Below are 22,958 nucleotides of genomic sequence, written 5' to 3'. Positions count from 1 at the left end.
TAATTAGTCCATTTATTTCAAAATTCGTTTCAATAATGCATCATGCACCTTTAGCATCGTCTGACTTTCGATATTTTGACAATCGTATCAAATCCTTTCAAACTTTTTTTTACAATATTGTTTCAAAATCGTTTCATTTTTCGTATTAAATTATATAATCGTTTCGTGAAAAAAAGTTTAAACGTTTAATTTTTTTCATAATAAGATTATGAGATGATGTAAAAAAAATAATGAAACGATTCCTATATAATGAAAATCGTTTCAATTCATGCAGCTATTTTTAGAAATGCGTATTTTTAGAAATGTGTATTTTCAGAAATACGTATTTTTTGATTTAATAAAAACAAACAAACGAGCAAAAAATAAAGTGTGATAAAAAGACAACCTTTCTATGTTGCAAAAATAAACAAATAAACAAAAAAGCAAATTTTATTTCGACATTATTATTATTATTTACATGGCCAACATTATCAGGCTTTTATAACGCTTTATAATTGCATTTGCTATCTAAATATAAACATTTTTGAGGCGCTATGGTTTAATTAGACAACAAGGATATTTTTTGAATGAAGGGTATATATACCTGGTGGTGAGTGATGATAACTTTTGCATTATCTTCATCGTTTACTGACAACTCCGGAACAGAGTTTCTTTTTTTAATTAACCCTTTAACTAACTTTGTTTCCTGGTAGTTCAGATGCCTCAAGGCATATTGTTTGCATATTTCTTCTGACCGACTTCGGTTTAATCCTTTATGTGAAAATGCTGATTTGAATTTTTTTAAGGAATTAGATTTTTTAGGTAAGTATTGAGGGGATAAAAACTTAACATCAATGTTTCCCATATTATCACCATAGTTATTTTTACGATCTTCGTTTAACTTTGCAAGAAGCTCTGCTGACAATGAACGACACAGGTATTCTCGCTTTGTCATTGATTCTTTCAATGTTCTTTTTGTTACTGACTCGCTTTCACAATAAAATTTAGCAGTATCTCTTGTGTGGTGTTTTGAGTGATGGAAACTCCAACTTGATAAAAACTGTTTAGGTGGCTCCAATGACAACTTCTTTTCCAGGTCTCTTTTAATTTTTTCATTCTTACTACTACTGACAATTACAAATGTATCAGTATCTAATTCCACAGTTAAAGATCGTTTCTGTTTCTCTGTTTTTGATACTTTGATCGATGCGGTATTACTTCCATCCTGCATTGACTTTGTTTGATAACGTCTTCTTCGAAAAGTTCGTTTAATAAAACCAGCATCGGAATTATTATCAAATACCATGATAATCCTTTGAAATTCCCACACATAGAAACAACTTAATAATTAAATAAAACACACAAAATTCTGGAAACACTTTCAACTACTATCTTGCATAAGCAAACAAAAGACATTTAACTTGACCTTAATGAGGTCTTTCGTTTAAATTAGCCCATTAACTTCAACAACAGTGTACAAATTGCAATGATTGCAGTTTTCCGTAATTAAAAAAAGATTGTAGGAAATTCCAGTCTCAAAGCAACCATAAGTTGATGCTATACCTCTTTGGTAAAACTATTTCCACCTCACAGAAATTTATCTTTTCCACACTTGTAAAAAAATAAGTAAGTAAAAAAATTAAAAAAAAAATTAAAAATAATATAAAAGTGAAAATTAGAAAGGATAAAAATGGAAATAAATGACATTATATTATTATATATTAAAATTGATAATTTATATTACAAATTAAACAAAATATCTTGACTTTTTTTAACTGTACAGCCTGCAAAACTTAATAACTTCTAAATTACTCATTACTCAATAAACTCTGAGGGTTAAAACATGAAAAACATCTCTTTTGATTTAAACATTTCGTATTCCCTCACTGATTTAATCATTCATTCATTCATTCATTCATTCATTCATTCATTCATACATTAATCCTCTCATAATCCATTCATTCTGTGCTATGATAAACCACAAAAGGATAAGGACTATATTTGATCAACCTAATATACAGAACCAACATAATTTTTAATAAGCCAAACCATTAATAATTAACTGCCCTTTAATTGATCATATTTAAATAATAAAAATCATTATCAAGCATGCAGTTCACGATTGTTAGAGATAATGCTAAAAAATAACTTTAACCCTATTTAATAGTTTACACCGGATCTTAAACTTTGGAAAAAAGGATAATTTTGTCTCTTTATAATAACTATGGCAACCCCTAGTTTATCTGTTGGCCATTGTCATTTATTAGCAGTTTCTAGTTATTACTAATTAATTGGAAAATACAAATTAGTAATATCCTTTGAAAACAATCTCCTATTTTTTTATCAACAAAATATTTCCTTACGTGATTTAATTCATGATTCAACAAATTATGATGCCATAATTTAGACATATTTGCATAATTTGCATGTGTCAGTCAAGCTTCTTTCGTTACAACGATTTGTTATTACGGTGCGTAGGCCATCGTTTATACTTTATACTTTTTCATTTTAAGCACAGAAATAGCATATTTTTTCAATAAATTACAAAAAATTACATACAGGAATAGACAAATTGTGGCAACAAAAGTAAACAGCTACCCCCTCTTTGTATTTTTTTCCTTTGGAGGTATGCTTTAACTGTTTTTCGTGTGCAAGTGTATTCCATATTCAGTTAAAAAGAATGTGTGAAAGATCCTACATTATGAAAGTGAATATAAGATATCTAGAAATAGAGATTAACTTTTCATTTTAAGAAATGAGTTTCTTTATCACTTAATTTACTTACATCTTAATGCCATAAATAACTAAACGACTTAATGTAGCAGAGAATCTGTTACTATAAAATTTAAATAATAAACAATGACAGAGTTTTTACTCCTAACAAAAATTTCTGATTTTTCAAATTTAATCCTTTAGAGCACTGTTAACGGTAGTTAAGCAGTATTAATTTCCGTAATAATAAATATTGATTTAACATTACAGCAACATATTACCAGTAATACATCGTAGAATATTGCCTGTTGTTGTTTCAGTAAATTGAATTATTTTGTTCTATTTCAATAAAACCACAGAAACTTGCTTACGGGACAAAATAAATTATCCTGCAATATACTGTAAACATTTTTGTCATAATTTTTATTAATGCATTTAGGTTGTTTTCCAAATTTTCTGCAATGCAAAATAGCCTTTAATGTGTGAACATATATATCAATGAAGTTCTCCGCAATAAAATGACAGACATACTCACTTGATTATAGGGCAAATTTAAAAATGGCAGTATCTACATTATAATACCTGTATATGTCTGTCTATATGTGCAGCAAAGTATACCATTTTATACAATGTTGCAGAACTAGTTTACACATGTAATTACTTTATTATGTTTACCTGCCTTAACTTTATTTTATAGTTAATGCTGAAAGTTTAGATAACTTAGCCATTCTTTGAGAAGTCACAATGAAATAAGTGGTGGTCTATAATGTCAAGTTGTGGGATATATAAATTTTTCGGGTCATCATCATTTAACCTAAAAAGATAATGACAAGCTCATTTGGTTTGCAATTTTCTTAGCATATGCACGGTTTTGAATGAGACCACTTTGCTCAATAAATATTGTACTAATTGGTAATTCTTTGTTATCCCGTCTATTAATCCATTATTTTCTTCGAAAAATTTCATCGCCCTCCCCTAAAATGGATAAACTGAAACTCGGGAAGTATAGCTGTTGCGACACTATTTTTATACTACTTATTGATCTAAAAGCATCCCATAACAACTTTCACATTAATAATCCTCTTTTTACTCAAGTTATTGCAATTTTGATATTCACAAAATGGGCCAAATCATGACAATAAAACTACTACAGTAAAATTTTTTTATCGTCTTTTATATATATATGTCAACTGCTTAAATTATGTAAGAGAATTCACTTCATAGGATAGAAAATAACAAACCAAAATAGTGGAAGGACATTTATTTTGTATTTCTATATCCAGTAGTTGTGAACATTCTGAGTCGTTTTTTGCTTTGCCCTTATAGAATCACATATTATCTTTAAAGGTTACCTCCCGTGAAAAATCAAGTTGAGCTCATATGAAAGAGCTTGAAAGGTTGTCTAGGAATTTGAATATTTTTTTTTAAATTCTTGATTGGTTCTTTAGAATTTGGAATAAGAAGATTCACTAATTATGCATGATGTCATGAGTATGCTCTGCAAGGGAGTTAATTTAACATTTTTGAAAAGCCATTTAGAGTTAAAAATGTTTTCTGGCCATTCACTTTAATGGGTTTTGAAAATTTTACATAATTTTTTATATTTAGTTACCATAATTATGCTCAATGCATACTCATGACATCACAATTTTGCATAATTAGCACTACTTTTAAGACAAATATCTCGAGAACGGATAAAGATTTTTCAAAAAAATAAAAAGATTTCTAGACAACTTTCAAAGATCTTTAATATGAGCTCAACTTGATTTTTAGCAGGAGGGAACCTTTAAAATGGCTAATGGCATGTTACAATAACGAAACCCTTTAAAAATATATATAAAATATTGCAGCGTTTTAGCAACTAGGGCTTTAGATCATAATTTTAAATACCAGATTGGACTATGAATTTTTGTTTTGTAGTAACAATATAAACTAACTAGTCATTAGACCATGGAAAAATCCACAGGTTCACCCGTCCTTTTTATACCGCATTGCGTGCGTTTCGCTACTTGCGCAACTAAGCTACCATTTTGCATGAAGGACAGACGTATACGGGTATTTTAATATAGATAAAAAAGTGAAACTTTCTATGATAACCTGATGTCGCTATATCTAAATTTCAGACGTAAAAATTCACTGGGCTACTCCAATAAGTATATGTGTTATCTTATAATTGGATGCAATTTAGTAAAAATTAAGCACATAACAAGATATGAAAGATATGTACCTGACGTCCGATTCAGTTCTGCCACGAAAAGTACAGTTGGAAGCAATTATGCATAACAAACTTACACTTCCATTATCAGTAAGGTGACATTTACTTAATGTTTCCAAGAAACATCCAAAATGAACATTAGTCAAATTATTTGATTTACTCTGAAGCATTTAAAAAATGGACAGTTTCTGGGAAATACATATTTTTTTATGACTGTTTAAGGATTGACAGAATCTCACAAATAAACAGCTAAATTTTTAAACCAAAAATTTTCACATAATTAAAAAACTTAGACTTCCGTAAGAAGAAGTGAAAACATTTGTTCAGCGGCACTGCCCGCGGAACAAATGTTTTATACAGCTGTATACAACAAATGTATACAACACTTATTTCCACATAAAATTTCTTTTTTCTGAATATTAATCTTATCAACTGTCTTTAGTTTAGCTATAAAATACTAGATTATGGTTACAAACTAACTATTGTTCCGTACTTGAAACATTGATTACATGAAAGCTGTATTTCGAAACAGTCAAACAGGATCATAGATAGAGAAAACTTGTCATAGTTTGTTTAAAAAGCATCAGAACAGAATTGAAAAGAGTGAAAATATCACAATAAGTCGATTGCAGTGGATCATTTAAAAACACTTGAGACGCACATACTCAGAAGCTTTGTCTTTGTAAAAATCTTTATTTTGTCTATCGGATACAAGGGAGTGTCAAGACTGAGAAAGTTGTTAGTTTAGATGTTCGGTCTTTATGTTTAGGGTTCATGAGGTTGGACATCCCCCACTTGTCTCTAAACACGAAAAATTATTAATTTTCTCTTGTCATTTTAAAAATCTCCAACGTTTAAAAGTCTCCAACATTCGTCCGAAAGCTGTATTAAGGTACAGGACACCTAACCTCTCCCATGTTCTGGTTATATTTAACTTGCATGGGTGCGCACTCTTCTCGCAGTATTCTCTGTGAAGATGAAGGTCGGCCTGACTTGTGGCATGGTTCTAAATGGTCTTTCGTCTTTCATTCAAGTCTCAGTGTAATGCACCAGCCGAGCATAAGAGTGTCAGTATGAAGGAAAGGGGGTGACTTTAATTTTCTCTATACCTTACGTTCTTCATAATAACTCCAACCGTTTTTGATCGTGGCATTCATTCAAATTTCACAAGAAAATTACGTCAGCAATTTTTTGCCGACGCAACTACGGTATCTTCGTATTTTACGCCGGCAATTACGTTAATGTGGAGGTTAATGTTGATTAAGAACCAGAAAAAGCCTGGTGGAAGAAAAAAAAATGCACAGAAATTTTGTTACCACGTTGTCTTTATTATGTAAAGCATTCAGAGACTTTGAAACAATTTTAAAAACACACCATCACACGCCCAGGGCCTTTTGCGCATATGATTTGTCACACTCACAACTAAAACTCATGGCAAGGCCTGTCATGTTGTCACAATCACAACATTTTTAGCATCGTAAACATCCCATCTATCATGATGACATCGCGATTTTTATTACTTTGTGCATTTTTTTTAAATAAATTAAAAGCATAAGCAGTTTAGCAAAATAGATCAAGGAAAAAATAAATTATTCAAAATAAAAGGTTCGTTTAGAGCACAGCATCATTTACATTTAAAGGTTTTTTTAAATTCGCAAAGTTGGTTTCACAAATTTCAGAATTACTTTCAAAAAACCTAATGCTTTTTTTACCATTTTTAATATTTCCTTCCCACCTATTAATGTGAGCATTAGGAGAATATAAAAAATTCTGATATTGTTCCTATGATATTAAAGAAAAATCTATTGTGGCTTTATTTTCTGAGCTAGCTTATGGTCTTATATTTACTTGAGACAAAACTATTCTTGTACAATTATTCGGATGGATTACACATAGTTAACAAGATTTTAGTATAAATTACATAAATAACCATCTTTTTGAAAATAAATGATAATTTTCAGACAGCAAATTCAACATGGTGTAAAATGTTTGTTATACAGCATCAAAACGAATCCTATACACCGAAAACATTGGTGCGTGTTGTTTAAAAGCTATCAAAACGGAATCCTAAATAGCAGAAACATTGCTGTAGATTGTTTCGAAACAGCCAAACAGGATTATAGATAGAGAAAACTTGTCATAGTTTGTTTAAAAAGCATCAGAACAGAATTGAAAAGAGTGAAAATATCACAATAAGTCGATTGCAGTGGATCATTTAAAAAATTTTGTAAAAATCTTTATTTTGTCTATCGGATACAAGGGAGTGTCAAGACTGAGAAAGTTGTTAGTTTAGATGTTCGGTTCTTATGTTTAGGATTCATGAGGTTGGACATCCCCCACTTGTCTCTAAACACGAAAAATTATTAATTTTCTCTTGTCATTTTAAAAATCTCCAACGTTTTTACTCTAAAATTTGAACACAATGAATTAAAAAAAGGAAACATTTTTTAGGGGTACAAATAATTAGAAACATTATGTTTCAAAGAAACAAAATAGTTATTCTTTGAACACACCAACATGAACATCACAAACTTAAAATGTTAATCCAGTGCTATCGCAAAAATTTTTCTATCACGTGGATGCTGGGTGTCCTGATTTCAGTACTGTAAAATAGGTTATTGAAAAAATGCATAAATTTTTGCTTCTTAACCACTCAATTTAATTTGCATGAGTTTTTCTAATTGCACATGGATCACTCATGCACAGTAATTTAATCCACTTGACCAGGTCTCATCACGCACACCCTAAATTGTAAAATAAGAAGCCTGTATTACGTGCTTCTTTATGCTCTCATTAAAATATGTTTGTAGAAACAAATAAAAAAAATCATTTATATTTTTCAAAAGTAGTTTTAAAAGTGAAATCAACTTTATAAATTTAAAATTGAAGGTTATAAAAATAATAAAGATAGAAACAATTTTTTAAAACTTTTGTATTAGTAGTTTTTGTTTTCTTGAAAAGGTAATTTAAAGGGCAGAAGTTTTTCTGTTTTTTTTTATAATGCTTTTCAACTTACATAATTTAATATCTGTTTCTATTCTTCCAACTACTTTATCTATTTTTATTAATAAAAATGCACTATGTAATAAGAATCGTGAAGATCAGGATTGTAAGATCGTGGAGACCACAATGTGAGGCAGCATCATGGATTGTGGCATTGCCCCTAAAGAAAAGGTTTCTTATGGAGTTCTGAAATCATAAAAATTAAAAATAAATGTCTGGTCTTTGTCGCTTAAAATTAAATATTTCAAAGAGGGTGGCAGAGTTTTAATTTAACTAATTAATTAATATTGTTTGTTTGTTTGATTGTTTGTTTCAGGCCTTCCTGCACCTACATAGGGTCTATTTACACGAGAACCAAACTGACTCTATTTTAGTCACTTTAGTCAACAGTATATTTCCTAGGACTTTCTACGTGCAAAATAAAACTGACTTTAAATGACATTTGACCAAGCGAAAGTTCAAACTAGTGCACGATTTCTATTTTTATTCCACAGTCTCACTTTTCACTATGATTTGAAATTTCACTTCTTATTAGGGATTTTCTTCAAAACGGTTTCATTTTTGATAAGAACGATTTCTATTGTATGGAAATAACAGACTAAGAAAAATGATACGATTTGTCTATAACGATTTGATATAATTGTCAATATATCCTTTTTGATACAGTGTAAGGTTTTGCGAGTATTATTGAAACAGATTGCGAAAACAATATTGAATCAAAAGAAAAACTTGGTAACAATTTCATATTTCGTTTCAAAAGGGCTAGAACACGTTCCTATCACTGTATTTCGTTCTTAAATACAAGAACAGGACCCTAGGAAGCTTAATGTGGCCATATCTCATATTAAAACGACTAGCAAATGACCATATGCCAATAACCACAACAGCACCTAACATATATTGTAGAAAGACTAATTTCAAACTAATTACTTTTCCCCCTCTCATGATCAGTTTAATTTTTTACATTGCTAGCCTCACAAATAACGAGGGTGCCGATAAGCCGCATACACCGTAAAAAGTGCGGGTGTTTTCGGACGAGTTCGGCGTTTCAAAAAAATTCAGGTATTTGCCCAAAAAACCTGCATAGTCCCGAACAATTCCCGAAAAAAGGAAAGATTCACCATAAATGACTCTCGGAGAATTATATATTAAAAAAAGTATAAAAATTAAAGTGAACTAACTATACGGTAGCTAAGTTCTTAAAAGAACTTTTTTTATGGTTTTTGATGAGATTTACTTGATAAATAACTTATATATAAACTTTACTACTTTTCTCTTCAAGCGCGTTCTTTCAACTGTCGTCCGGGTGAGTTCGGGTGTGTTCCGGAAAGTGCGGGCAGTTTCGGCGGACAACCGTGAATTTAATTCGAAAAGTCGCCCAAACTCGCCCTTATATATGCGGACCCTCTTCACAAATACCGAGGGATATACCCTGTCTATTATTTCCAGGAGGGGCCATGGCTTAGATGGAGAGTCCTAGAGTATTTAATGTTTATTTTGAGCCCGCGCTCTACTAGACAACTCAACAACATCCAACAGCCCACACAGTGCGCCATCTCCCCAATTTCGCTCACCTGGCTTGGGTTAACCCGGGGCTATAGTAACATTAACAACTTTAAAAAGAAAAATCAGTAAACAAGTCCATTGCATTGATCCACAAGTCAAGAGGCCAGCTGGCAACAAAGTATTCTAAAAATCTAGACTTGTGGGATTTATAGGCCGAGATTTGTTAGCTAGCACACAAGAAAGAAGAATTTTAATAACCCAACAGAGATCAGTATTCGCATTTAGTTAAACATAATAAAAGTAGGACATACATTTTCCTCTTTGACTTTGGGCTTCACAGGTTCTTTTGATTTGATTGTTTTGCAATTCTCTGCTTTGCCTTTTGATCTTCGTTTCTTCTTTTTCTTGGAAATAGAAATCGTACGTGGTTAAGATATTACCAAAGTTGTTTGCAGAATAATTTAAATTCATAACTTTTTGCGTAAACACGAAAAACGCAGATCACACAGTGCCTTAAAAAAAATTTAAAAAGTAAAAATACATAAAATAAAATGTGATTATTATTACTCATTTTACAGAAAAAATTGAATGCATGTTTTTTTTTAATTTTTTTAGTTTTTAAACTACAAAATTGTTCTAGAGTGCAAGTAAAAAGTAGATCTGTGTTTTATACAGGTAGGCTCAATCGTGCCAGAGCGTAACACAGGGCCGTTTGTTGCTTGCATTTTCTTTACGGCGATCTTATGCAAGAAGCATGGAGGAGTACGCTCGAGAACCATGGTAAGGGCATTAAACATTGACTGCAAATTGCTTATTTGTAACATTTGATATGAATTTATTTTCAATAAGTTGTAAAACTTGCATGCATCAACTAGGATTACTTCGTGCCCTGTGATTTGTTGTCTCACCACAAGAAATATAATAGTTGATTTTTAATGCAAGCCTCGAAAACATGTTTCTGTCATTTCTAATTGCAAAAGTTAGTCAGTAAGATATATAAAACTTTTCCAAAAAAAATTGTCTTAGTCTCGGTCAAGTTTTGTTCTTTGTCTTTAACAAACGTGTACTTTTAGCATACATTCCAAGTTCCAGTTTTGTTGATATGGTTTTGTTGGTGGACCCTTCCCAAAACACTCTTGAGGAAAAATCACAATGATACCTAGGTTTCTTTTCAGTTCAAATTGTTGCAAAATTGGTTCTAATAGAACACACATGTTTATTACACATCGCCAATTACTAAAGAAATTTAACTATCAAATCATGTAAATAACTTCGTCACAAAAATAAAAAAAACAAGTGAAAAGAGAAAATATTATTGGTATAAAACAGTCAAAATTGCATTGTAGAAAGCAAATAAATCGCCATAGATTGTGTAAAAATCATGAAAACGGGATCATAGAAAGCAAAAACATCATTACAGATTGTCTAAAAACAGTCAAAATGGCTTTGTAGGAAGTGAAGACATTTCTTTGGCTTGTTTAAAATCAACAAAACGGTATTGTAGAAGGGGTAAGGTCACCATGGATGGTTTAAAAGTCATAAAAACTAGATTGTAGAAAGTGTAAAAGATTGGCGTAAATCGGTAAAAAATCATGAAAACTGGGTCGTATATATAAACCGAATAATTGCTGCAGCTTAAGTAAAAACGGTGTCTTAGAAAGCGAAATTATTGCCATATATTGTGTAGATTGAAACTATAAATATGCAATTATGCTATTCCTTTTAAGATATATAATTAACTTTGCATGAATTTGTGTGACATATGTCGAAGTGAGAAAGGAATGTCTAACAATAGTTTCCAATAATAAATTTGACGTGTTTTTAACTGCTTTTTAATTGCTGGAAACAATTCGTCTTGTAATTTGTTTTAAATTATGTTTCTGGATTTTTTTTTTAATATAATTTTGAAATTGATTCCTAATCATTTCCTATTCGCTCAACTTTGTATCATTTTTGAGCTTAAAAAAGTGGTCACCTAATATGACACAGCTTGCAGAAAAATTCTACAGCCTACATAAAAGAAACACATATATTTCGTTAAAATTTTGATTTTGTCAGTAGGATTTGTAATTATCCCAGCCATCGAAATTAGTTCAAAAACCGACATAGCCGTTTGTAGCGGCAATTCCTCGGCAATAATTTGCCAATGCGAGAGAGCGAAGCATCGGCAATTTTGAAAATTTTTTTTTTTAAGCTTCGTTAGTCTTACTTACCCTTTAAATATCAGTCTTTTTCAGGAGAGGTGTGTGATTAATCGCATGCCTGAAAAATAGAGTTTTAAAAAATCAACCTATAAAATCCATTTTGTAGCGTGCAATGGCAGCCCTTAAAATAATTTTTGGAGACTCATCAAACAAAATTTCCGCCACATTTTGTAGGACAACACGTCAGATAGATTTCGGTCGAAAACTTTTAGTCTCAGAGTTATTGAATAGTTCTGATCCTTTTAATCCACGAGCAAGCCTATTCATAGCCAACCTGACCATCCTAGCTAATTCACTGACTCCTGACTTAGTTAAAAGAACTACGTAGACATAAATCTCTTTTGCCTGGCCCCTTCGTTGTTGGTAGCCAGGTCTTACACAAGAAATCCAGCCATGCGTTTCTTAACTAATGTGGAGGTGAACGCTGACGGAGCACGGATGAATCATGTCTGCAGAACTGCACTTACATGCGGAACAGGTTTTAATTGCAGATACTTTCTTCATTTTACAAAACAATTGGAAACTATAGCAGGTCTGAATTTCATGAATTTTCTTTATGCCCCAAGTGTTATTCAAACAATTTTAAAAACGAAACCCATCTGCGTTATAGTTTTTATTAAAATGTAGCTGAACTTTTTGAATGAATTTTAAAGTTTTATTTAAGCCACATAGATAAAGATTTTTTGTAATTTGAAAACGAAGCATATTTTTGCCTGTTTGCTAGTGATGGCCTGAAAAAAAAAGAATGAATTTATAAAAGTGACAGTATAGTCATGCATACTATTTCGGAAATGTAGAAAAGGAAGTTAAGATTGAGAAAGTCGCTATATGCATAGACGCTCGATCATTGTGTTTGGGGTTTTTGATTCAAAACATCCTCCACTTTTCTACCACAAAATGAATGCGCAACAAAGATTAGCCTCTGCAGTTTTTTGCCGTCGCAAAATGAAACCGCGCCAGCAATTGCGACGGCAATTGCCGATTGCCAACGCTAATTTCGAGGGCTGTTATTCACTTGTGTTTTATGTTGTGTGGTTGTTTTTTAAATGGAATAGTTCTTTCCAATTTTTTTTCAAATTTGAGATTCGTGATTTCAATTATTTTTTGCAAGAATTATGCTGTGCAGATCCCAAGACATGCAGTAGAAACTTACTGAACTACCTTACTAGAATAAATTTCTGAAATCTGCAAAATTGCAAAATTTTATGAAGATTCATTAGTCATTGACTTCTTATCCAAATGAATCTAATTAGGACATAGGCTTATGCTAGTGATAAACTTGTGCTACACTCTTTTTTTATATATATGAATATGCCTCATAAGAATATCAGGCAGAAATGGTTTTGAGACATCATCAGAGAAATAAGAATAATAACCAGCGTGGTTATAAATATGCTATTCTATTTTCGGTTTATGGTCTAAATGTTTATTTTTTCTATAGTCCCTATCGAATTGTTGATGACTGTGGTGGTGCATTTGCAATGGGAGCAATTGGTGGTGGTCTTTTTTCATTAGTTAAAGGATGGAGAAATGCACCAGTAGTAAGGATATTTTAAATCAATATTTAATTATTTTTTATCGTCATTTTATAGCATTATTTTCATTTAAGTAATAAATCATATCTTATCCTAACTTAACTAAATTGTATAAGCGTTGTTCTACTGTCCATGTGAACACACAAAGCCATCACAATTTTAACATTCTTTCCTTGACTCTTTAAAATCATTGTTTAAACTACTTTACAAGAGAAAATGATTGGTTCTACATAGAATGCAATCTACAAAACTTTGTTTTATTATGCACTGGAACAGCAAGCTTAATCATTTTTTCTATATATTATCCTTTTGTTTAGGTACCCTGACTGGTAGTCAATTTAGGGATTAAAAATTAGAAATGTGTTATTTTCTTGCTACTTATATGAAGTCCTCACTAAGCAATGTATCTTTGTAAGCATTGTAAGTCATTGCTCACTCTTGTTTAATAGGGTCAGAGAGTTTGGGGAAGTATCGCAGCAGTGAAAACCAGGGCACCTGTACTCGGTGGTAAGTAAGGGGTTTTCACGAAGCGAATTGAACGGGGAATTCGACGGCGAATTGTATCTGAGCATGCACAGTTTTGTTTGTTATAATTTTGTATCGAATTATTCGCTTTGCTGAAAAGTAGAAACAATTCCTAATTTTTCGCAGCTAAAGGTTTTGCTGCTAGTTTTAGACCAATCAGAACACGGTTAACCAATGTAAACCATAAATTTGGCGTCTAATTTGTCATGAAAATTAAACAGGCGAAATCTCCATTGAATTCGCTGTTCAATTTGCTTCCTGAAAATCCCCCTTTAGATTCTCCAAATTATACTTATTTACTAATGCAATACTAATTTTGTGCTAAGATTGTGTTGGCAGATTAACCAATTAACCTCCACTGGACGATATTCGCGATTTTTTTGTGACAAAAAGTAGAAGCCAATTCAACTTTTGTCATGATGAAAATTGCGACCAATCAAATTTGAGTATTGATGACGATCATCGTAAAAATCGTCCGGTAGAGATTCGCCTTTACACGAAAAAGAATTTGCACACGCTTCTTAACTTTAAAGGCATAATTCATTTCTCCCAAATACGTTTCAGCACAACTTATAACAACAAAGTAAAATAAAGTCTAAGGTAAAAGTAAAAAAAAACATTTTGTAATACAACTAGAAGAACTAAGAAGAACAAGATACTGAATATTGTTTCTGTTATGTTTTTGTTTATATTAACAGTGTCTTTTTATAACCATTTCCAAAAGTCTGAAATGTAAAATACTGTGATCAGTAAAAACTGATGAAGTATTAGCTATGTTACACTAGATAATCAATACAGTGATTTCATGTCGTTTGTTTTTGTTTTTTCAGGCAATTTCGCAGTATGGGGTGGTATGTTCTCCACATTTGATTGCTGTCTTATGGCTGTCCGTGGTAAGGAAGATCCTTGGAATTCAATTGGTAGCGGTGCACTTACTGGTGCTGTCCTTATGGCGAGAGGTGAGCTTGTGGCAATTATTTTTAGCCATAAAAGCTGAACATACTAAGCATTGCATTTGTTCATTTTCGCTATCTTGTTCTTCCCATTTTCGTTTAAATTTTATCAATACGTTTTCTTTTAAACAGTATTGAATGAATTAGAAAATAAATTTTATAAATTTTATCTTTTTCCTGGTGCAACACATATAGTACGTGTAAAGATATTATAAGCCATTTGTGTTTTGCGAGAAAGATGGAAAAGCAGTAATATTACTTCTCCATGTCTTTAATGTTATTTGTCGATTTTAAGGATTTGCTGTTGTTTGTTAAATATAAAAATAAAACCGTCAAGGTTACGCCGATTTTATCCTGCAAGAATCACGTGGACATCCTTATATAATTCAGAAATCTTTTGTCGCTACCCTTTGTGATAATGTTGTTTCTTCTCAGCCGGACCTGGTGCAATGGCACGTTCTGCAGCAGTCGGTGGTATATTACTGGGACTAATCGAAGGAGTTGGTATTATGATCACAAGGATGACAGCTGAACAGTTTAAACCAGGTATGTAAACCAATTTTTAAAATTATTACATGTTTTATATGTAAAGACGGTATTTAAGAGCTGTAATCAAGAGCCCAATTGTTGGACCGTTTCATTTTTTGTGTTTAAGTTATGCCTCAAATGCCACCAGATCCAAGCCAACTTCCTCCACCACCACCAGCTTCTTCGAGTGGCACTCCGTCCAAAGAAGCGAATGAATGGGGGACAGGACAACCCACTTTTCAATGATCAAGAGAAAAGTGATTCACTAAAATGTCAAGAACAGGTAAAAAATGAATGTAGTTAATAAGTATTTACCCTGTCTGCATGCTGTAGTCTGTATAGATTTGTGCTGAAATTTAAAATTTGAGTGCCACTTACATATTAGCTCGTAATAGTCTGGAGATTTAATAAAACGGGTCGTGATAACGCCAGCAACAATTAACTGTCAATCTAACCACTGTGTATAATAAAGTTTAGAAATGCGTGTTTTATACATAAATTCATTGTTAATTACTTGTAAGAATGAATGCTCTTTGAAATTTTTTCTCTCTCCACAAATATTTTGTCCAAGATTGTAGCTGCATTGGAAGTGACTGGTCTAAAAGATTCCGTTATCAAACAACGATTTATGTTATTTAAGAAAAAAAAATTTATTTGAGTGGACTGCTTAGTATTACAAGACTTTGTTTTTTAGGAGCAACACTATGGTGATTGCGTATGGTGCATCGTTCGTCATCGTTATAAGAGGTTTGCTGTTCGGTCCGCCAGAACTCGTTTGCGGCTTTTTGCGTGAAGAATTTTTGGTACAAACAATAAACCAGAGTACAGACATTCGCCAACTGATATTTACTTTAGTAAAAAATATTTGAAAACGAAATGTACATAAGTAATTTTGCAATATCTTACCTTACTTAAAGAAGTTCTCCCATCTGTTACAGTACTTATTAAAACAAACGGACAAATCGAGCCTTTCCTATCCACTGGTTGAAAATATCACTATTCCTTACTGTACCTGTGTCGGTAGAGGTCATTCCACAATCTTTAAAATATTTTTTGGCTATCTATTGCTTTACCCAGTCAATCATGTTTTAAAACTATAATCAAGTGAAAAGGAGCCCTGGGGAATAGGTTGACTAGAATCACTATTTGCATCAGGAAGACTGGCAACGTATTTTTACCAAATTTTTAATACGGCTTTGAATGGCTTATTGGCACACGTTCATTGGTTCAAATTAAAGTGCCAATACTGGTATTGGTAGATATCTGATTTACCTTCCAGTTGAGTTTTCACTATATCTGTCAGATGTGCGACGAAAGCATCAACTGATATAAATAAATTTTCAAATTCAAACTTTTTAGACTTGCGTTAAAATGTTTCTGTTAAATATCTGCAAGGTAAATTTACATCAAACCATCATCCAAGTCTCTTTATGTGTTTTAATAATAAAACAAAGTGGGTTGTTTAAATCATGAATAGTTTACTCAGTTTTCCCCTTGAAAATGGTTATTCGAGGAAGCATTTTTCTATTCGCTGTGCCTGATAAATCATTGAATGTGTTTGTTTTTCTTACTCCCTGAGGAATGACCCACACACTTTTTCTCGCCTGATTTTCGTAATACACATGGATCATGTCAAAAAGCCCTGGTGTTTCATCCGTGTTCCAGATTGAGGAAAGTGGATACCTTACATTTCTCATAAGGCTGCCATTGAAAATATGGCATTTGTAACATTTGTTTTTTGTATATATATTGAGTGATTAACCTTGTCAAGTTAGGATATCAGTCTAATTATACCAGTGTCAGAGTGTAAAATTTCGCCAGCATCTAAAAAGTAAAAAAAAAAAAATTGCACATCCAGCCTCAGCCGAAATTTAAACAATTCTTTTGAATAATTAATAGCCATATTCTTATGTGCCCGGTTTTATAGCCGTGCTACGGCACACGAAATGCGATACATCAAAGATCGGCGAACCCATGATAAACATGCATCAAAAAAAACATGAAACAGGAAGAAAAAAAGACCAGTTTTGTTACTTATGCATATTTTGCCACTGAGGTGGAGAGCTATATTTAATTAAGAGTGAAGGAAGAGTGTAACTATTTCATTCTGAGCGTGGGTGAGAATGTATGGATAATGTTGAGTAAGCAAACAACTTAAAAGTTTGTTCAAGAAATATTTTTGATTTTGTTAGAACCTTATTAATTAGTTAAGGAGATGGAGGAAAGAAAAAAGATTGACATTGTAATAATTGGAGCTGGCATATCAGGTTTGACATGCGCGAGAGAATTATCAAAACATTCGAATGAAATTAATTTAACAATATTAGAAGCAACCGACCGTATCGGTGGAAGAGTAAAATCCGTCATATCAAATGACGGGACCATTTTGGAGCTAGGCGCGCAGTTTATACACGGAACAAAGGGAAATCCTATATATGAATTTTCAGTGGAGAAGAATATATTAAAAGAAAACGACGAAGGTATTGAAATCTTATTTCTTTTGCAGGCGTCATACAGTCGCGGGTGTAATATAGTCGCGGGCGTAATAGAGTCGCGAAAAGCAGCAAGCTGGCCCTGTTTGCCCAATGACTTAGTTGGACTACTATACCAGGCTAGATTCTTGCTTATGTCACAAAACGCGCATTATTTGCATTTAGTTCCCATGGAAAAATTGTTTATCTTGTTTATATCACTTCTCGTATGAACACGGTTAATCAAGCTACCCCAATCCAATCTCGATTCTCGGACCTGTCACCGTCCCGATATCAGAAACGATAATACGGCCTGCCAACAGGGTGAATCCTATAAACAGGACCAGGTCTCCATTGGTCTTTTCATATCTCAAAAACACAAAGAGCCGTGGGGAGGAGGGTGATGGTTGCGTGACAAGATAATTGTTTTAAACAGCTTACTAGTAATGTTGTTAGAGTATAATTTATTTCTACTGGAAACACAAAAATGATATTTAAATACCTATCAACAAGGTATTATTCATCTTGTTATCGAAGTTAGGTTCCTTTGTTTTATTTTTTTGATATTATTCATACGCGTTTCCTTTCTCCTTTGTCGTTCAATATAGTTTCTAGATTGGCAGAATCAGTTTTTTTTAATTCTTGCAGTAACTTTAAAGTCTCACATAAGAAAAAAGAGAGGTCCTTTTAAACTGGGGCCTTGTATTAATGTTGGTAAAATATCTACAAAATTTAACACTTTGGAAAAACTGAAAACTAATAGGTATTATACCACAATCTCAGTTAAATTTTGCTTGAAAAATGTCACTGTTGTTGAACTCCGTTTGCTCTGAGTACATGCCCTACAATAAAAAGTGATTTATCTGCAAAATATCTGTTTTGTAGAAAGTTTAGGAAATTTAAAGATTTCTTCTCCACTTCTATTTAGAATGGAAGCCTTATAAAATGTTGGATTGTTTTCACAAGGATGTCCTAAACTCGTGCTCACTCGAAGATCGTTTGCAAGCTGTAAACATTTCTAACGATCTAACAGAAGAGGTTATGGAAAAGCAACGCAAATTTGGAAAGAAAGAATTTAAAGTCCATAAAACAGTTGGTGCCTGGGTGGATAAGAATTATAATGCCAAATTAGAAGAATGTAGAGAAAATGCAGGACTTTGCGTTGCTCTAAAGAGCGCGTTTATGTTTAAAAATATGAATGAGTGTTACTATAATGGTTGCGTGTCCTTACATGATCTTGACCAAGAAGGCCACGAATGTTACCTCGATATGGAGGGAGATTTTCTAACCGACATGGGAAAGGTTGGATACAATAAGGTTGTAAACGCGATTGCTGAAGATATTTTAGTGGACTGTGTTAAACTTGAACAAGAAGTAACACAGATAGAGTATATTTTAAAAGATGATCAACCGAAGATGAAGTTGATGACGCGCGGTAGTGACATTTATTATGTTGATGTTGTTATCTGCACCGTCTCCGTGGAAGTATTGAAATATATGATAAACGTGAACGCTTTTGCTCCACCGCTACCTCAAGAGAAAGTAACTTCTGTCAACAGGTTGTGTTTGGGCCAAGTGACGAAATTATTCTTTAAATTCTCCAAACCTCTTGGTGGAGAATACGATTACATCAGGTTCTTTCCTTCGACTGGAGACTACGGAAAAAAGGTGTACAATAAAATAAGTCAATTACTCTCATTTGACCGCGTTAACAACACAGACTGGTGGCTAATATGGATGGTTGGTGAACTGATAGAAGATTGCCAAAATAACGGCCCTGTTCTTTTTTTGAAAGAGCTAATTAATACTATTAAAAAAGAGTATCCCGAATTCCCCGATGTCCAGATCGATTGTGACAGCATTATTGTGTCTGACTGGACAACTAACCCGTTTTATCGTGGCTCTTATTCCTATTTAAAGCCGGATTCATGCATCGATGACGTAACACGGCTGAGAGATCCAGTGTTCTATGGTGGAGGAGAATCAGTCGGTATTTTATTTGGTGGCGAGATGACAGATCCTCAATTTTATTCCACAACGCATGCTGCTTACGTCAGCGGTTTAAGAGAAGCCGAACGTGTTGCGTCAATGTTTTTGAATAGGACACATAGCGAGGAATAAAAAAAAATACAACCATATCATTTTTATATTCTGTTGGTAACATGTTACCTCTCTATAATGACAGCTGTCGTCTGGTTGTTCAAAATGGCTCCGCGACTCTGTGTAATTCATTACGCTGCCGGGTGAACCAGGGTTTTTTTCCCGGGATTAAGGACGAGTACGCTGACAATACATAAAATCACTTCACGTATCAGTTTTTATTATATACTAGTCAGTAGCCTTTGGAAATATCCACAGGTTCGTAAACGGGTGTTATAATATAGACGAGTCGGTGGCCCATGGATAAATCCACGTGTTCTGAATGAAATGAAGTTATTTGTTCTGAGATTACAGTGAGAAATAAAAAATGGGCCATTTTTAGTGTATATAGACTACCAGAATCTTCTAACTTAAGTAACTTTGAGATAGAACGCTCACTTGATTTGGCTTTCAAAACTTATGATAATGTTGTAGTCATGGGCGATATAAATATTGATTGTGATGACTCAAGTTCGACAGGTTTTGACAGTTTTACAACTTTTTGCGAAACCTACAATTTATTAAAACAAAAAACATGTTTCACAAATACTCGTGCATCACGAATAGATGTGTTTTTAACAAATAAACATGCATGTTTCCATAATTCTAAATCTTTTGAAACTGGACTTAGTGACCACCACCATATGATTTCTACTTTTATGAAGACTTTTTTAGTACGTTTAAAATCGAAAGAGATATCGTATAGGTGTTTAAAAAATTTGATGAGCAAGTTTTTCTTGAAGAAGTGAGGAACACAGATTTTTGTTGTGATAACATAGATCCAAATGGAAGTTATGAGAACCTTGTACTGAAATTTCGAAATATAAATGATAAACATGCACCTATAAAAATTAAATTAGTTCGGGGTAACGAAGCCCCGTTTATGAATAAAAAATTACGAAAAGCAATTTACACAAGATCTCGTCTTAAAAAATTTTTTTAACAAAAATCGAACATATGAAAATAGGGCAAAATATAAAAAACAAAGAAATAAGTGAAAAGAGCATTTTAATAGTGTTATGGAGGGTGCCATTATTCAAAATAAGAAATTTTGGAGCACTGTTAAACCTTTCTTTACTAACAAATCAGGTAAGAGCTCTAATGAAATTATGATTGTTCACGATGATATTATAGTAACAGATGAAAATGTCTGTCTGTCTGTCTGTCTGTCTGTCTGTCTGTCTGTCTGTCTGTCTGTCTGTCTGTCTGTCTGTCTGTCTGTCTGTCTGTCTGTCTGTCTGTCTGTCTGTCTGTCTGTCTGTCTGTCTGTCTGTCTGTCTGTCTGTCCGTCCGTCCGTCCGTCCGTCCGTCCGTCCGTCCGTCCGTCCGTCCGTCCGTCCGTCCGTCCGTCCGTCCGTCCGTCTGTCTGTCTGTCTGTCTGTCTGTCTGTCTGTCTGTCTGTCCGGCCGTCCGGCCGGCCGGCCGGCAAACCCGTGTATTTTCCACGGGCTAACGACTAGTATCTAAATATTTAGCATGGGTATATTTTTTCGATTAGTTTTTTACAAAATTATTTCGTGAATTTTGAGTTAATGCTATTATTTGACGACATAATTTTTTTACGAATCATAGGTATTTTTTGTGATAAAGCCGTTGCCAATCTGAATGGTTTGAGCAAAAACTATTTTTATGAAAAATTCTCGAATAAGACCTTTTTTCAATTTTTTTTTTAAACGGGGATTTAACATGACAAGTTTTTAGTCTGTAAGGGGTAACTAAATTTTGAATCATATTTTGCATTATTCTTTTATTATTAATATTATTAATATTACTTTGTGCTATATATACATAAATTAAATGCTCTTTGATAAAGGAGTTCTTCTTTTTGCTGCATTTACTCTATTGTTCCCGTATCTTTGATTTTGAGCAACCCCCTAGCAAATCCGGTGTAACCGTAAAAACATACTCCCCTGAAAATTTACTCCCCAGTAATAATTTACTAGAAAATAAGTACTCCCCTTACTTCCCGGGATATTGTTACTCCCTTGAGTATTTATTTAACAGAAAATTATTACTCCCCGCAGGAAATTTTTACTCCCCTATCTTAATAAATAAAAAATGACCTTTATTTTGCTGATAAAAAGAATTTATTAAGAGAGCTTACAGTGGACTACCGAAAGAGTTAAAAATCCAGTGGAGTGGTTCTGGCTTCTCTTTTTCAGTGGAACTATTAAAATCTATTTGAGAGTTGTTTAAAGAAATGTCAATACAAAAAGCTTTCAGCATCAAATGATTTTAATTGTTTCTTATAAATGGTTGGTATATCATAGAGATATCTCTATGTATATATGCAGCTAAACTTGACTTTAGGATAATCATTTGATAATCATTTCAAGATAACCACAACCTTACAAAAAAAACTGTAGTAAAATGAATGGGAAATAAATTTAACAAATACAAAAAAGTACAATTGGTTTTGAGTTTAGAAACAAAATGATTATAGCTAAAAAATAGCGAGAGAAAAATCTTTTCGGAACTTGAAATCTTGCTTGAGCTTAAAATTTATAAATGAAATAAAAAATAGATTACAAGTGCTTTAAAAATAGAGTAACAAACTTTTGACCTTAAGCTTAAGAACTTATCGGATAAAGTAAATAATAGTATTTTGTTGTAGATAAAAAATACCTTCGAGTTTAAAGGGGTTAGTTTTTACTGGGAAAAAAGTAATCCTCCATTCATAGAGTGATTCAAGGGAGTACTAATTTCCGTGTGGGGCTAATTATTTCCTGGGAAATTACCACTCCAGCAGTAAAAATACTCAGGAAATTATTACTGGGGGGGGGGGGGGGTAATTTTTTTCGGGGAATAGCTACTTACGGTTACACCGGATTTTTAAAAAATTAAATTAAAAAGATTATAATCATCACTAGAGAGTAAGTTTTTACAAAAAGTAGTATCATTTTGTTTATATTTTTGAGAGTGGTGAATTATTTATAATGAGTATTTTTACGCATTTGTCAAACGGGTGGCTAAATTAATGTCTATACTAACAGTGAATTTCTATTGAGCTGCAAGTCTCAGGCTAGTAACAATTTTTGTAATTGATGTTGATATTTTTACCATAACTGTCCTTATTCACATCATTCTCCAAATTAGATGAACTAGTAATTTTGTGGACATCTGAATGTCATATGGCAACATTTATATTGGATGTGGACTTTTTTTCTTCCTTTAATTATCAATTAAAC

The 22,958-nt window shown here is 32.7% G+C and overlaps 3 protein-coding genes across 5 annotated transcripts in view; 2 read left to right on the top strand and 1 right to left on the bottom strand.

The window, feature by feature from the left end:
• The window catches only part of LOC130625801 (FYVE, RhoGEF and PH domain-containing protein 4-like), a 30,344-nt gene extending 20,465 nt beyond the window's left edge, over positions 1–9,879 (bottom strand). Inside the window, exon 1 of one of the 2 annotated variants that reach the window (XM_057440915.1) lies at positions 9,727–9,879. Coding sequence is in view for 1 of the 2 variants with exons in the window: in XM_057440912.1 (XP_057296895.1) it covers positions 584–1,285 (702 nt within the window). In the remaining variant the exon portion in view is untranslated. Of the gene's footprint in view, positions 1–583; positions 2,084–9,726 lie in introns of those variants that run through there. The other variant, XM_057440912.1, reaches the window with a different exon arrangement.
• Positions 9,880–10,074: 195 nt separating this feature from the next.
• LOC130625804 (mitochondrial import inner membrane translocase subunit Tim17-B-like) lies at positions 10,075–16,088 on the top strand. Its single transcript, XM_057440919.1, has 7 exons — positions 10,075–10,195; positions 13,061–13,160; positions 13,604–13,661; positions 14,510–14,638; positions 15,068–15,178; positions 15,288–15,443; positions 15,855–16,088. Exons 1-6 carry the CDS (start codon positions 10,170–10,172, stop codon positions 15,404–15,406), a joined length of 543 nt encoding a protein of 180 aa, XP_057296902.1. The 5' UTR covers positions 10,075–10,169; the 3' UTR covers positions 15,407–15,443; positions 15,855–16,088.
• Positions 16,089–16,241: 153 nt separating this feature from the next.
• Positions 16,242–22,497, top strand: LOC130625803 (spermine oxidase-like). Of its 2 annotated transcripts, none has more exons than XM_057440917.1 (2): positions 16,242–17,640; positions 18,560–22,496. In XM_057440917.1, exons 1-2 carry the CDS (start codon positions 17,376–17,378, stop codon positions 19,750–19,752), a joined length of 1,458 nt encoding a protein of 485 aa, XP_057296900.1. In that variant the 5' UTR covers positions 16,242–17,375; the 3' UTR covers positions 19,753–22,496. The 2 variants fall into 2 exon arrangements, with proteins under 2 accessions (XP_057296900.1, XP_057296901.1); XM_057440918.1 differs by lacking the exon at positions 16,242–17,640 and adding an exon at positions 17,898–18,394 and having other exon boundaries at positions 18,560–22,497.
• The last annotated feature ends 461 nt before the right edge of the window (positions 22,498–22,958 follow it).

The sequence above is a fragment of the Hydractinia symbiolongicarpus genome, chromosome 14 (genome assembly GCF_029227915.1).
Source record: "Hydractinia symbiolongicarpus strain clone_291-10 chromosome 14, HSymV2.1, whole genome shotgun sequence".
NCBI classification, from domain to species: Eukaryota; Metazoa; Cnidaria; class Hydrozoa; order Anthoathecata; family Hydractiniidae; genus Hydractinia; species Hydractinia symbiolongicarpus.
This window is presented reverse-complemented; position numbering and strand designations above follow the sequence as displayed.